The sequence below is a fragment of the Trachinotus anak genome, unplaced genomic scaffold (assembly GCF_046630095.1).
Source record: "Trachinotus anak isolate AG129_WGS33_773 ecotype Australia unplaced genomic scaffold, CSIRO_AGI_Tana_v1 ptg000008l, whole genome shotgun sequence".
Lineage (NCBI taxonomy): Eukaryota > Metazoa > Chordata > Actinopteri > Carangiformes > Carangidae > Trachinotus > Trachinotus anak.
This window is the reverse complement of record NW_027273859.1, coordinates 3,033,993-3,048,577: the sequence shown is the minus strand read 5'-3', so window position 1 is coordinate 3,048,577 and position 14,585 is coordinate 3,033,993. Positions and strand designations below refer to the sequence as shown.

At 40.1% G+C, this 14,585-nt stretch overlaps 2 protein-coding genes across 3 annotated transcripts; one reads left to right on the top strand and one right to left on the bottom strand.

Moving 5' to 3' along the window:
* Positions 1-198: 198 nt before the first annotated feature.
* Positions 199-6,503, bottom strand: LOC139623579 (phosphatidylinositol 4-phosphate 5-kinase-like protein 1). 2 transcript variants are annotated; one of them, XM_071481898.1, is made up of 10 exons: positions 6,408-6,503; positions 5,792-5,980; positions 5,648-5,698; positions 5,306-5,460; positions 4,713-4,837; positions 3,210-3,244; positions 3,059-3,114; positions 2,859-2,971; positions 2,542-2,704; positions 199-1,155 (listed from the first exon to the last, which is right to left on the bottom strand). In XM_071481898.1, exons 2-10 carry the CDS (start codon positions 5,978-5,980, stop codon positions 708-710), a joined length of 1,335 nt encoding a protein of 444 aa, XP_071337999.1. In that variant the 5' UTR covers positions 6,408-6,503; the 3' UTR covers positions 199-707. The 2 variants fall into 2 exon arrangements, with proteins under 2 accessions (XP_071337999.1, XP_071337998.1); XM_071481897.1 differs by having other exon boundaries at positions 6,303-6,420.
* A 5,655-nt stretch (positions 6,504-12,158) lies between these two features.
* On the top strand, positions 12,159-13,321 carry LOC139624786 (C-X-C motif chemokine 10-like). The gene is made up of 4 exons (XM_071484156.1): positions 12,159-12,291; positions 12,586-12,715; positions 12,798-12,878; positions 13,002-13,321. Exons 1-4 carry the CDS (start codon positions 12,237-12,239, stop codon positions 13,093-13,095), a joined length of 360 nt encoding a protein of 119 aa, XP_071340257.1. The 5' UTR covers positions 12,159-12,236; the 3' UTR covers positions 13,096-13,321.
* Positions 13,322-14,585: the final 1,264 nt, after the last annotated feature.

Sequence of the window (14,585 nt, the reverse complement as noted above, 5' to 3'; positions counted from 1 at the left end):
TCGTAGGTCTGCCCCTTTGTCTGACATCGTGCAGTTACAATTAATTGATTCTGACACACCAGTTATGAAACTGCCACTGGTGTCACTTACAAACAGTACCCGGTGCTGTACGATGACTGCAGGTATATAACTGACTGGATATAAAATAACTTTATACATTCAACAGTTGTGAATAACTTCACCCACTGGAGCTTTAAAGGTATTAAAAGTTGTTTTTATGTGCATTTCACATGGTACAACAAAAAATAGTGCATAACAAAAAAATAGTACGTCCTCAGCCCCTGCACTACCCTGTTCTCCCCTAGTATTTGTCTATATTCCCTGAAAGTCCCTGAAATTACACAGAGAGATACTTCTGCACAAACATGACCAGAGTCTCTTGACTAGTTACACCTGTCCCCCAGATGTCCACTGGAAGCTGATGGGTGGTGTTTTGTTTTGTGTGAAGCATCATTTCTGTGTGTATTTTACTCACACATGCTTGTACAAAGCACACGTCCTCACTTTGTATGCATCTTCTGAATAGTGAACACCTTATTAGCAGGAAGAAAATTGTATTGTAGCTATTTACAGTATATACAGTATATTCAGAATGAATTTCACACTTCAGAGACGTGAGCTGCTCCTGCAAAATGAAACCTGACATGAGTCACCCCGTCATACAGTAACCTCTGTGTTTCTTGGAGATGAATGTTGTCTGCATTTTGTCACTGAGTGTGGTCCTGTATCCACTGGCTGAACCTATGTGCGTACTTGGTGGGTCTAATTGTGGAAAAAGCCCTGCCTGGGTAGCGGAGGCTTTTCCACAGGTTCTCCAGTCTTTTCTTCCAGTTGTAGACAGTAAAAATGTCTACAATGCCCACAAAGTAGCGGAGGTCTGGCCCATCAATCACGTGAATGGCATTTTTGCAGTTGGGCAGTAGTCTGTGGTGATGCTCGTGGAATTCTTGCAGAATTGAGTCAGTCCTGGTTTCTTTTGCAGGGCAGGTTATTTCCTGGAGGGGTATCCCTTCTTCACTTGTGCCCTCAGCTGCTGCCTGTGGTTGGCCTGGCCCACAGTCTGTGGTGTCTGCTGCCACATCACCCAGGGTCTCTTCCAGTAGTGGAACAGTGGAGGGGTCTGATGCTGTGGAATCAGCATCCAAGTCCACTGACCTATAGGAGAGACAAAAAGGACTCACAGATTCATAAAGTTGCTGAGAAAAGCAGAGCTTATTGAGAAACGCTTGTCTTGAATGAGTCTAACTGAACCAGGATTCATCTTTTTCCATAAAGCCAACTCTAAGCAAATAAGATCAGACTAATTCTGATTTTGTGACGATTTGACTTTTTGTATTGTATTTTGTATATTTTTGTATACTTTGTATATTTTACTTTTGTTAAGTTGTTGTGCCAGCCAGGTCTCTCTCCAAGCATGTAAGATTTTGTCGATGGATGCAAACTTAATCACACTTACACCCTACACACTGAACATTAACCGAAGCAAGGCCAACATGCACAAGCTGATTCTCACTGTCCTTCTCCAGTTGTTAACTAAGGCGCATCAGTCCATTAACAGAGGTAACTGCTACTTCTCAGCTGACCAGCCAGTTGAAGGTTGATGTTATTCAAAATCAGCTTGATGATCTCTTCTTCTTCAGTGTTTGGTTTCCAGCTCTTGGCGAGTGATTGATACCCTATCTTCATAATCCTCTGACAGCAAAGCAGCACAGACTTGAATTCTTCCCAGATTGAGATTTTTTGGCAGGTCACATCCCACCAGTCACATGAAGCATAGGGTGGCAGTGAGCTGCTTATTTCTGAGTGGAGAGCCAGAAAATCTTCATACCTTTCTTGGTATTGTAGTGTGTCAGGAATATCATCCAGCCTCCAAAATGCTGGACATTGGAGTTTCTCATAGACCTGCTCTTTAAACGCCAAAGAACTGTGGAACCTCTAGGTGATTTAAAGTTGCCCTCCGGTACGCCAGGTTGTGTGGTGGTTTGCTATCTGGGGCGACCACAAGAAGTGGTAACTTAAGATGTTGATATTTTCTCTGAGGTTGTATGTATTGTGTCCTTACTGTGGGAGAGCTTCTCCTGCAGGTGTTTTATGACATCGGACATGGAGGTGAGAACGGACCAGAGAGCTGCTGGCTTCCATAAACAAGCGGTGAGAAGTGTAACAGTGATCCACAAAAAAAAAAAAAAACCTTTGAGGACAGATGTTGCAGGTGCTTGAACAGATGATTGCAAGGGATTAATCAACCTCACTTTTGAATTAATATTGCGCTTCTTTCACTGTCCATCCTCTATACTCTTGCCATGCCACCGATTCAGTGACGCTAAAACGCTTTTTTTTCTTTTCTCTTGAAGTCTATTTTTCTTTATTGTACATGGACTGTGAATTGGGCTCTGAGCATTTTCAAAAAGTGGGTGACCTGCAACAGTTAATTGGTGAGCATTAGAGATGTTGGTAAGTCAATTTTGAAGTTTGCAGGCCAGCTGTCTCCCCTACACAACAATTGAGTTTCTACTTGCTCAAAGGATATATAAAACCTACTTTGTGGCACGAACAACAAGATTTGCCAATGAATGTTTTCCATCCAGCTCGTCCTGATGCAGAGGCTGTTGGGCCAGCAGGAGACTATAGTCCAGCACATTAAGCCCTTGAAGAAAGGCGGTATCCACTTTCACTTGTTTGGCAAACCAGGATTTCTCTTGACCTACAGCAAACACATAAACATGTCTGTTTAGTGAGCCCTTACACTACCCTTGCATGTAGCTCAGTTTTGTTCCGCAGGTGAAATAGAAACTCTGCTCATTCATGTGACTACAGAAATTAGGAGAGTGAGTAAGTGTAGGGGGGAGGACACTTACCTAATGCAATGTATTGTCCTTCAAAGTTATTGTCCTTCAGCACTTTGATTATCTGTTTTCCCTCTGTGTCAGGGTTAGTCCATCTACCCACCTCACAGCCTTTGATGTCATATCTGTGCAACAAAAATGTCTCTTTATACAACCACAAAATACATCAGAAATCCACAACATAAAGCATGAGGAAAACATAGATACTGTACCTAACATTGATCCTCTCATCAGGGTAAAACACACTCTGCATCACAATGAAGTACTTCTGGAGAGCAAACAGACAAGTCTGCATTGTAACTACTGGTTTTGTAAGGATATAATGGATATAATGACTTACTGGCTATTATGTTGATGAAATACCTTTATTTGATTTGGAATAACTATCCTGTAGACCCCTGGAAAGTAGAACGAAGGATTCATATGATATATTCATATTATTATATCATGTGTATTTTTTTTCTTTCAAGGTCATAATCAACAAAAGCTTTTTAATTTCCACTCTAAAAAAAGTGAAATTGTTCATGTCAACAGGACTTGAGTGCATTACATTATGGTTGGTTTTTGCCAAGTGCTTGCTTGGAACTGTTGGGTTCCTCTCCATAATTATGTAAGGTCTTGACCTTACCTTGTTAAATTCCTTGAGATAATGTATATTATGACATGGCACTATACATATAAAATTGAATTGAATTGACATGATTCTTATGATGAAGGACAAAGCACTTGCTTGAGGTCTTGCTGGAGTCCAAGAGCTGAGCAACCAGCCTGAACTAGGTCTCAAGTCCCATGTAACAGTAACAAACTGACAATGGTCTTTGTATTGTCTTAGAAAGTGACAAGCTGCAACAGAAGTAGATCCCTTTGCAGTTAACTTACAGGAGCTATACCTAATTTTTTGCAAGACAAACCTTTAAAATGTTTGATGTAAAACTGAAGTGCATTTGGAAAGGTTCAGGAGGTTTGCAGTGCTGGCCTTGATGTACGTTGTTTTGCAGGCACAAGTGCAAAGTTAGCATGACCCATATTCTGAATGGACACAATAATGCAAGTATTCTTCTTTCAACAGTAGATGTTTCTTGACTGTATTGAAATAATTTCCCTAACCAGCTTGTAGTGTGGCATGTTAATATTAACATAACAAAAGGGAAGTACTTTCAAGGGAGAATAGCTTCTAGAAGTTTCAACACACAGGAGTGAGCACCGCGTTCTTCAGTTTTTGTCATGTAGACTGAGTTTCCCCTCTTTACATATTCCACCATAATTGTCACTGATTGAGCCTCTGATTTGTCTCTGCTTAAAAAATTAAATAATTTCTTCTGACAATAGCAGGGGTGGTCTTCATTTTCGATGAGGTGTCACTACTGACTGTAAAACTTGTTCTGATGCATCTTCTAGTTGCCGATTGCCGTGTACAACAAACTCCTCAAAGACTCCTGAGTCTGGGTCTGACTGAGGTTCAAATCAGGCCTGATCCAAATTTTTCAATGAGGAAGTAAGCACAGATGTGCTTAATGCCACAGATTTTGATTTTTTTTTCACTTTTTATGTGAAAAAATACCATGCCATGTTAAACAAAATACCGATCATAAAAGAGTATTTTTACATTTTCTATATAAGAGGCCCTGCAAACATGTTTGGATGTGTTTGTGTGTTATGGGGCGTATTTTGGGAGGTGAAGGGTTGCTAAAAGATATTTTCACGCACAAAAGCTAACTTGACAGCCAAAGTTTGGGAACCACAGGATACAAATAGTTCCTTTTCTCTGAACAAGCAGTTTTTTGTTTTTTTGAATGCTCAACAATTACAGCATCCTGCAGCAGAATTTATCATGGCAGAATGGTGTAAATCTGCAGCCACTCTTACCTAGAAACCTAACCATCAGTGAATGAGGATATTTCTCCAAGTGGTCCACGTATGCCTGCAGATTTGACAGGAGAAACCGGACCTCACGTCTGCTCTGGGTCTTCAGGAAGAACCTCTTGTCATTCCTAAAACCAAACACAACCTGACCACCTGACAAGAGAGTAAATGTTTGACTAACCCCAGAATATGATAGATGACAAAGCCTTTTTTCATATCCAGTGCCAACATTTCACTTTTGTCTGTACTACCCACTAGCCAGTCAGTTGTGGTGGTGACCTTTGTGGATATGGGGCAGGTACAAGGTTTTCAAACTGGACCAGCACAGACTGGTTGGGACGGGAAATTAAAAAAAAAGGTTCCTCCAATTTTTTAAAACTTGTTCAACATTTCTTTCCCCCCCTGCATATAAGATGAATGCTAAATATATGAATACTGTGGTCAATGTTGGCCTTTTCTGGAAGTACCATGCACGGTATGTGAACCACTTATTGTTTTCACCTCACTACATTGTCCTTAAATGCTGGAACTGGACAGTCAGGATAAAAGAAGGTAAAGGGAAAAGTTGTCTGTGTGTGACACAGGATTATGCTCACGTGATGAAGAAATCTGCCTTGCTTTTGGAGTTGCTTACAAACTGGAGGTAGCAGCCACCTAAGCAGAGAGAATTCATATATTCCTCTTCTGTGATGTCCAATGAATGCCTCAGTTTAGCAAACACTGGTGCTGCAAACATCTTTATCTCAAACCCCTAGAAGATAAGGATTAAGCAGAAGCCTTGAATATATCATAGTATTTGCTTTAATTTGCTTTACAGGAGCTTGTAGAACAATAAAAGTATGGCTATGATCATAACTGACCACGTATCCAGGTCTGAAAACATGTTAAACCTTTAGAAATTGCTGTGTTATTAAAATAATGTGAAAATGAACACTTGCCTCATGGGTTTGAGTTTCCTCTGCTTTGAAATGTTCTGCTGTCAGCGTATCCTGTTCAAAAGGTCAAAGTTTGTGAGTGAAATTATATCGGCAGTGTTTCATGCTACAAACCAACCACTGGCTTTAAATGATAATAACGTTCACCTGGTCTGGCGTGTCTGGGGTGGCCTGAGTTAAAGTATGCAAGCCATCTTTTATCATTGATGTCAGATGGTAGAACTCGTGGTCTGGGTTGATCTCGAACACACCAAGCATTCTCCATCGCCGTCTCAGCTGCCACCAGAACCTTCTCCTGGGAGCTCTGGAGGTGCCCGCAGCTGTTCTCGGTGCCATCTGTGACACCAGACATCAGTTTCACAATAAAACCATAAACTGCAAACTCAGCTACAGATGAAGTTAACAATGATGAATCAAACCAACATCCAGCTTGATTAAGGTGAACTACAGTAAGTCTTGGATATCACTGTACTTTAGACTACAGCCACAGTATTTGTTGAACATTAGTGTTAGCATTATAATTTGAATATAAAATAGCTGCTTCTTATACAACATGTATATAATATATATAATATAACAGGATATTTGAGATTTGAGATCAGCCCTCCTCCAGGCACACATACCAACACACATACTTCAGACATACAGTACACTGTACCATAAAAGAGACCACGCTCATAAGCTCAGACGTTTGGAAGACTTTCTTTCAAGATGATCATGAAAAGCTAAATCACACATAACTACATATTCAGGAAGCTCTTACCTGGACTTTCTTGCTTGGACTAAACCCTGAACCTCAGCCAATGGTTCATACAATTTTTCTGCCCACACAGTTTTTCTTTGTGTATGTGATGTTCCCTCCCATTCTAACCAGTACCGCATTCCAAGCTGGTTAGACAAGCTCTGCAGGGTGTGTCAAGGTGTGTGGCATAGGAATTTTTTTCACTACAAGATGGAAACCCTGATGCGCAAACACCCAAATTAAAGATGTATACTTTAAACATAAATAATGATCACTGATAGGATATGTGAATTTGTGATTATAAAGCTGAGGAAATTCAAAACGATCATTTTACTGATACAATACCTGCAGTAAATACCCACTGTAATTTTTGTGTTCTTGTGAGACTCAGGTTGACCTAAATATAAGATGATCTTTTCAGGAAAGGAAGCTTTTGTGGTGCATTTCCACACATCTCAGGCACTTGGTCACATAAAATACCAAAAGAAAATATCACAGGAACACAAAACGTAGCAGAGGAATTAACTTGGGATGATGAGATACTGCAGTATTATGGATCTTATTAAAGTATAAAATACAACCCCAAGATAATTTCAAAAATAGACAATGAAATTCAGCTAGACTGAAATGAAGTACATGCTGAAAATGATACATTATCAAATTTTGTGAAATTAGTCAATAAAACAGCAAAATGTGGAATATGATGAGATCTAAAGAGTCCAAGTTAGTTCATGCTGTCCCTCATCAATAGTCTTTGTATGAGAGAATTTAAAATGTGTTAGTTAAATAACAGTCTTAGTGTTGTTTTAAAATCTCTGAGAGTACATTTATCTGAAGTGAATTATAGATCTTTTGTTTCAAGTTCAAGTGATGACTTACCTGAACTTTTGACCTGGTTTGGTAATTTAGGTGTTTGATGAGTGGTAATCATTAATGTGAATCACCACGTATTAACAAAAGTACTAAGATTTTATGTACAGTATTTAATGAACATTTAAGAGCGATGCCCTAATGACTGCCTCAGGTCCCTTTGCAATCCCACGGACATTTGAGTTGAATTAAATAAAGTTAAGATTTTCTCCATCAAACATATAGTCATGAATATGTTCTGTAAAACAACTGTATGATGTTACAATTAACTGTTAAATGAAATATAATTTGATAAACAAGACAAGGCAGTTAGTTGTTTGTCAGTGGGATGTTGCTCGATTTGATCCCAGAATCAAGTGGCATCTCTGAACCACTGTGAATTAGAACATAAAGAACAAGTCAATAAAGTACACAAATAAAGTAAGTGTTTGCAGTGTAGCTGAAATTTTTTCTACAGTTTAATGCTAACAAAACAGATGTCTTCATTTGTGTTGCTGCCAGTCTCTGCTCCTTAGGTCCTTTTCTTCTCTTCCATACAGTATGTAACTTCTGCCACAAGGGGTCTCTCAGTCACAGCAATAACAAATCATGGGATCATGGGAGTTGTTGTCTTCACCACCATTGCCGTTTTGGATTTCTTCAGTGTCTGTCACTCCTGGTCTCCTCCTCACCAGATCAAACAAACCCAGTGATTGTAACCAAAATACTGAATAAAGCAGTTTCACATTTAAAGTCAGCGTTTCCCTGATGCTACATGAGACATCAGGATAGAGGTGTAGTTTGTGAACAGGCGAGGCAGGCAACTGTTGGGCCGTAGGTCCCCGAGGGCTACCACACTTTACTCTACAGAAATGTCTCAAGATGTGGCTCTCCCCCCCTTAAACGACCAATGGACCAGTCATCTTGCTATTATCATCACAGTTGAGGTGATCTGGGGTGCTGCTTTCACTGACAACAACCCTGTGGTTCACCTCAACACAGCCTTGGTACTGTTGAATAAAGGGAGGTATCACAGTTGGCCATTTTTGAAACCAAGTATAGACTTAGTGTTGCTAACAAAAAATGCAGATGTACTACCCAGATTCCTACAGGAGGGGGAGTTAGAGGACTACCAAGCTGCTGCTTAAGGCCCCTCAGGCACAGGCTTCACTAAGCAAATGGGCTGACAGCCAGTAAGAGGACCCTGCTGACTGAAAAGTGAGTGGGTGGGTTCAGAGAGGTAGGACATCAACAGCCAGTGTACAGGGACTGCTGATAGGCCATAAATTACCATAAGTAAAGAAGGAACATCTTGAGCCAGAGCATTCCTGTGTAGCAGTCAAAGAGTGTGTGCCCAGACTGAGACGAGTCGGCGAGCAGCCAGAGATCCCTAATGGACAACGAGAAACGTGAACCAGCGGCTTATTGTCTGTGTGAATGCAGCCTCCCACTGAAGGCAGCCTGGCGGTGATTGGTTGTCTGTTGCTGCTCGTTTCCAGAGGGTTTCACTTGGGGCTCACGGGGAGTGGAGCGTCTGGAGTAGCACGTGCTAAGCCATGGGGGATACTGGACCACGACTGGCTTGGACTGAGTATTGAACTCATATTGAGATTTTAATATTGGAAACTAGACTGGGACCTGGGACCTGCACTGCTTTATTATCTCATCTTGTAATTTTTATTTGTTATGCTATTTTTACTTTAGTTTTATGAACACTAATCTTTTATCACATATTTGTATTATTTGTGTTATCTTTGTATATTCATTTATTTTATTTGGACCCACTCTGCCCTCTCGAGTCTGTGTTGAAGCAGCCCAGGGATCTTAACACTTAGCACAACCATGTGACGTGTGGTTGTCCCTAACCTGCCCCTGATGTTGTTGTTATTTACTGTGCCTGCCTTCATCCCTTTGAGTTTAATGTCAGACTAAAGCACTTGAAGGGTTATTACAGTGCCCTCATCAGTCTAGCACTTGTGCGTCATCCAAGTGCTAGGGCGTCAGGTAAAGATGTGCACCATGTGCATATCATAAGGGCTAGTTAGGGCATGTTAGGGGTGTTAGGAAAGGAGGCGCTCTTGCAAGACGTAGGTCTTCAAGATATAGAGGGATGTGCCTGAGAGTGTGTTGGTGTGGCGGTGCACGGGAACTCAATCACTCCCTGAGTCCAGATCCAGAAGTCACCATGAAGACAAATATTAGTGAGTTGAATTTGATGTGGGCAGCCATGGATGGCCAGTGGAGGTCAATGAGTAGTGGACTGACATGTGCCCTTTTCGACTCTTGCATTCTGGACCATCTGCAAGGGTTTCACTGTGTCATCTTTGACAGCAAGCGACGACAATACAATCCAAATAAAGAGCAAATAAAATAAATAACAGGCAGCAGGACAGCTATGTCAACATTTTCATCTTTTTTGGTCACAAAAGTGCCACATGACGCTTTGTAATCATTTCTTTAAGGCCACTTACACATGCTCTGCAAGAAAGCATGTATTTGTATAGACACTGTGCACATTTAAGTGGCAGCAGTTTAATACAAAATAGAATTAAAATATGAATCACTTGACAATAAGGTGGTTCAAAGGAGAGCAAATTGTGTGTTTTCTGCCCATCCTGATGAAGTGAGGGCAGAGAAGATTTGCCATGTCATGTAAATAAAAAATTGACCTATTACCATCTCTCAAGTCCACTGTTTTTTATGTTTATATGTACACTCCACAATATGACCTAACTGCTGATTTAAATATCTCTGCAAAGTAAATGGTTTAATATCTGTAGAGGTAATAAAAAATCTCCTTTGATTTGATCAAACAAAATATAGGCTTATAGGCAATAATATTATTATGATATTACGATGATACTATTCATGAAATAAGTAGCAAATATTGTTGAACAGTGTAAATATTAAATATTTTGAAATGAGGTAACATTTGAGCATTTTTAACCCAATATTCAAAGATTTAAAAATAATTTTAGATAGTGAAAGTTCATTCCTTAGGGTTGTTTCAATTTCAGATCCCATTTCTGTGAAAGCTGAAAATATTAAAGACGTGCACTCCATTACAGAAGTACCTGTGAATGCGGAGATGCACGTTTCTTTGGAAAAGCCAATATTTTCTTTGAAAAGAAATATTCTTGTCAGATTCTGTATCACTAATGTGACCTGTTGATTGAGGCCATTTATAAATGTAAATATTGATGCTACATGCATCATTTGAGTCTTGATGTCTAGTGTATTTAGTATTAGGCCTGAGAACTTTCTAAATGCATTGTAAGTGTGTATATATAAGTGTATTATTGCAAAATGTCAATGAAACTAAAGAACAGGTGATACTTTTCCAGTTAACATTTTTTGTCACAAATTTATCATTCATCATTTTTTTTTGGTATGCATGATGATGATTTTGATCTTCATTGAATGTATTCCCTCTGAGACTTCTCTTCTTCATGTATACATATTATTACAAAGAAGCTGCACTCTATAGACTAAACTGTTTCTCTGAGACAAACAGTCTGGAGAAGAAATGTCTCTGATTCTGAGAAACAAGCTTTTTGGAAGAAATAGGAAGAGACAGGAGAAGTGAAAGGGGTATTGGAAAGTGAAACAGTTGTGTCATGTTGCACAGCAGCCCTGTGTGGGTGTTGCTCAGTGTACTTAACTGTCCTGAGAACAGAGCAGAATGTGGTATGAGCTGGCGCCTGCATTATATATTACACCAATAGGTGGCGGTGTCAGACTTCACTTGACTGGACTGGATACATGAAAATGTTTTGTGTTGTGTGTTTTCCCTCTTTCAGACTGTTTGGCGAAACCTATAAAACACAGTTTACTCACCCAAACAATATGTTGTTCGAACCTTTTCAAGCTAAATGTAAGTTAACATCAGTCTTTTGACACGTGCAGTGGAAAAATCAGAAAAGATCAGCCATCATGCTTCTTAGCATCACAGTTACTCTTAATGCTGTCTATTCGACACATGGTGATGTTCCCATCACAGATGTTGCTGTTGGCAGATTTTCTTCTGTTAATGATATGAATGAGAAACATTCTACTGAGTGTGCATTACATCTAGTTCTGTGTGGACATGTGGAAGAGTGAATGAAGCACAAATACTGTAACACAACAGAGGCACTGCATGACACATGAGTTCCTCTGACATCTGTTGCTGAAGCATCAACAGGTCTCTGTTGGTTCAGATTAACCTCTAGTAATTTTTTGTTTTACCAACTTACAAGTAGCAGATAGCAAATATGTGCAGTTTTTGACTGCAACTATCTTTTGGTCCCAGGATCTTTTTTTTTTTTTTATAAAGACCTACCTGCAGTGATGATAGGGTAGAAGTAGATTTGATGATGGACTCAACATATATATTGTTTGTCCATTTGAGTTTTGAGAAGTCTTGTTGTATTATTCATGAAGAGTTCTATTTTTGTATTGATGCGGTTTTTCATATGCCACATAAATGTTTCCCTACAGGTCCATCTACAAATGTAAGCGTCAGTATTTGTGAAAGTATCTTTTTGAGAGTGCAGAGAAAAAATGAACTCAAAGGATTTTAGCATCAGGTTGCAACAATACAAAAAGTCACAAAAGTGAATGCACTGCAGCTTCAAATGAAGACTGTATTTTCTGGTATGCATGTATAGTGATGATGATTTTGATCTTCATTGAATGTATTCCCTCTGAGACTTCTCTTCTTCATGTATACATATTATTACAAAGAAGCTGCACTCTATAGACTAAACTGTTTCTCTGAGACAAACAGTCTGGAGAAGAAATGTCTCTGATTCTGAGAAACAAGCTTTTTGGAAGAAATAGGAAGAGACAGGAGAAGTGAAAGGGGTATTGGAAAGTGAAACAGTTGTGTCATGTTGCACAGCAGCCCTGTGTGGGTGTTGCTCAGTGTATAAAAGGGAGAGATCCCATGTGTCATCATCAGGAGTCCAGACAGAATAAAGCCACTGCAGTGGGAGCCAGAACCTGTCTATAGCCACAACTATGAATTCAGCTGTCATCGCCTTTCTCACCTGCCTGCTTGTCCTCTGTGCACAAGGTACTGTGAAAAGTTTAGTGTTCTGTAACTGATTCATGATCATGATCCGTTTTGTTTCACGTTTGGTTGTGAATGGGGATTTACTTGTTGCAGCACAAATATAGGACACTGGCTGTCCTTTCTTTCCTCTTGCAAGCAGCAGTGCAGGTCAAAGTAGCTTATCTTTGTGCCATAGGTGTGTTATTCATTAATAACAGCTGATACTTTTGTTTCCACTTAACATTTCAGCTGTAAATTGACTGACTTGAAAAAAATGATCCACAGTTAACACGGTCGTGTCTTTTCCTCCCACAGGGCAACCAGCTAACAGATCCAGTAAATGCAAGTGTTCAAACGGTTTTATCGGCAGGATCAACCCACAGCTCATCACGGCAGAGCCAGTCATACACCAGCCAAGTATCTTCTGTCCACATACAGAGATTATGTGAGTAAAAGAGCTCAAATACACAAGTCATTCATGAGCGTTCCTCAGGTTCTCTCTAACATGGCTCTTTCTTTTCTCCCAGTGTCACCATAAGAGGAAATAAGGAAAAATGTGTGGATCCACAGTCACCACTGGGAAAACTCATTCAGAAAAATAAAAACAAGTAAGATCACTTACTTCTGACAACATAACACCGTGGTGATGCTCAGGATCTCCAACAAGAAATACTCCTGTGAATGTTTCAGATGTCATGGCTTTTTACTAATCGTGTCCTTTGTTGGTTCAGGTATGAGAAGAAAGGAGCTGTGAGCATGACGACGGCTTCCAGTCAAACCAACACTGCGAGGTCAACAAGACTCCACACCACATCCAAGCTGTAGATGACTGAAGATGGTGCAGTGGAAGGGACTGTTCTTTAGAAATGATGGAGTTTATTCACCAGCATTGCCTTTGTCATATTTATACAATAAGTGGCTTTAAGTAAATGTTGTCTTTACTGAAGTTGTCTTCGCATGTATATATAAGATGTAAATTATCTGTATTTAAGTTTGTTGTTTTTATTTTTTTGTGAATGAAAATATGAGAAATAAAACACACCTGATGGGACTTGTGTGTTTGGCCTCATGCATGTTAATTTAACAAACTGAACCTGTGCTTATCTTCACCAGTCAATATATTGAGCTGCCAATAAGATTAAAGAAAAGTCAGTAGTTATTTTCTATCAGACCAGCTAAGTGTGCTTGTAATCCCATCTGCAGTCTATATGTTCTACACTGTGTATGGTCAAAAGTGGGCTCTGTGGCCCACCACACTCCCTGGAACCTGGCTGCAGAGAACTGCTCCGATTTAGCCACAAGAGCATCACCAGGGTGCAGCCAGGGTTGACTCCAGCTTGGAGTCCTCTATTCCAGCTTTCTGTCGATACATATACCATTCCTAAAACTTGGAAAGAAGCCATTATCATTCCAGTCCCTAAAAAACCTGGCCTGAAGTACAATAATGACTTCTGACCAGTTGCATTAACATCCATAGTGATGAAAGCATTTGAACGCATGATGGTAAAGAACCTACAACAGGAAGTACAACATCTTTTAGGTCCCTACCCATTTGCCTACAAGGACAGCAGGGGCACTGATGATGCTTTAAACACTACAATACACTGCATCTTGAAACACCTTGAAAACCCCAATGCTTACACCAGACTTTTGTTTATGGATTTTAGCTCTGCATTTAACACAATACTCCCTCAGATCCTTTCAAACAAGCTGAAACAGATGGAGGTGAACCCCTATATAATCAGGTGGTAGTTTGCATTTCTCACTGACAGGCAGCAGCAGGTGAAAGTTAACTCACCTTTCTCCCACACACAGGAAATAAATACTGGAGCTCCTCAGGGTTGTGGAAGCTCCACTATTCTTTTTTACGTTGTACACAGTTAATTGCAGGAGTCAGCACAGTAACAATTACATCATGAAGCTTCCTGACGATGCGGCCACACTGAGTCTGCTGACAATACAAACAGACATCAGGGCGTATAACTCAGAGATACTGGAGGTGGTGCAGTGGTGTGACGACCATAACCTCATTTTAAACTTTAATAAAACCAAGGGGATAATCTTTGATCCCAGGTCTATTGGTGATCACAGCCCAGTGTTTATTCATGGAGAGAGAGTGGAACAGGTCACACAATTCAAGCACTTAGGCATTAACTTTGACTGTCAAGCTGCAATGGCTCATCATGTGGAGTATGTTTGTTCAAGGATTAGTCAGCGGCTACACCTCCTACGGGGACTCAGGGTCCATGGCGTGGATCAAAACATTATGCTACTATTCTATAGAGCAACCACTGAATCTATTATCTGCTGTGGCA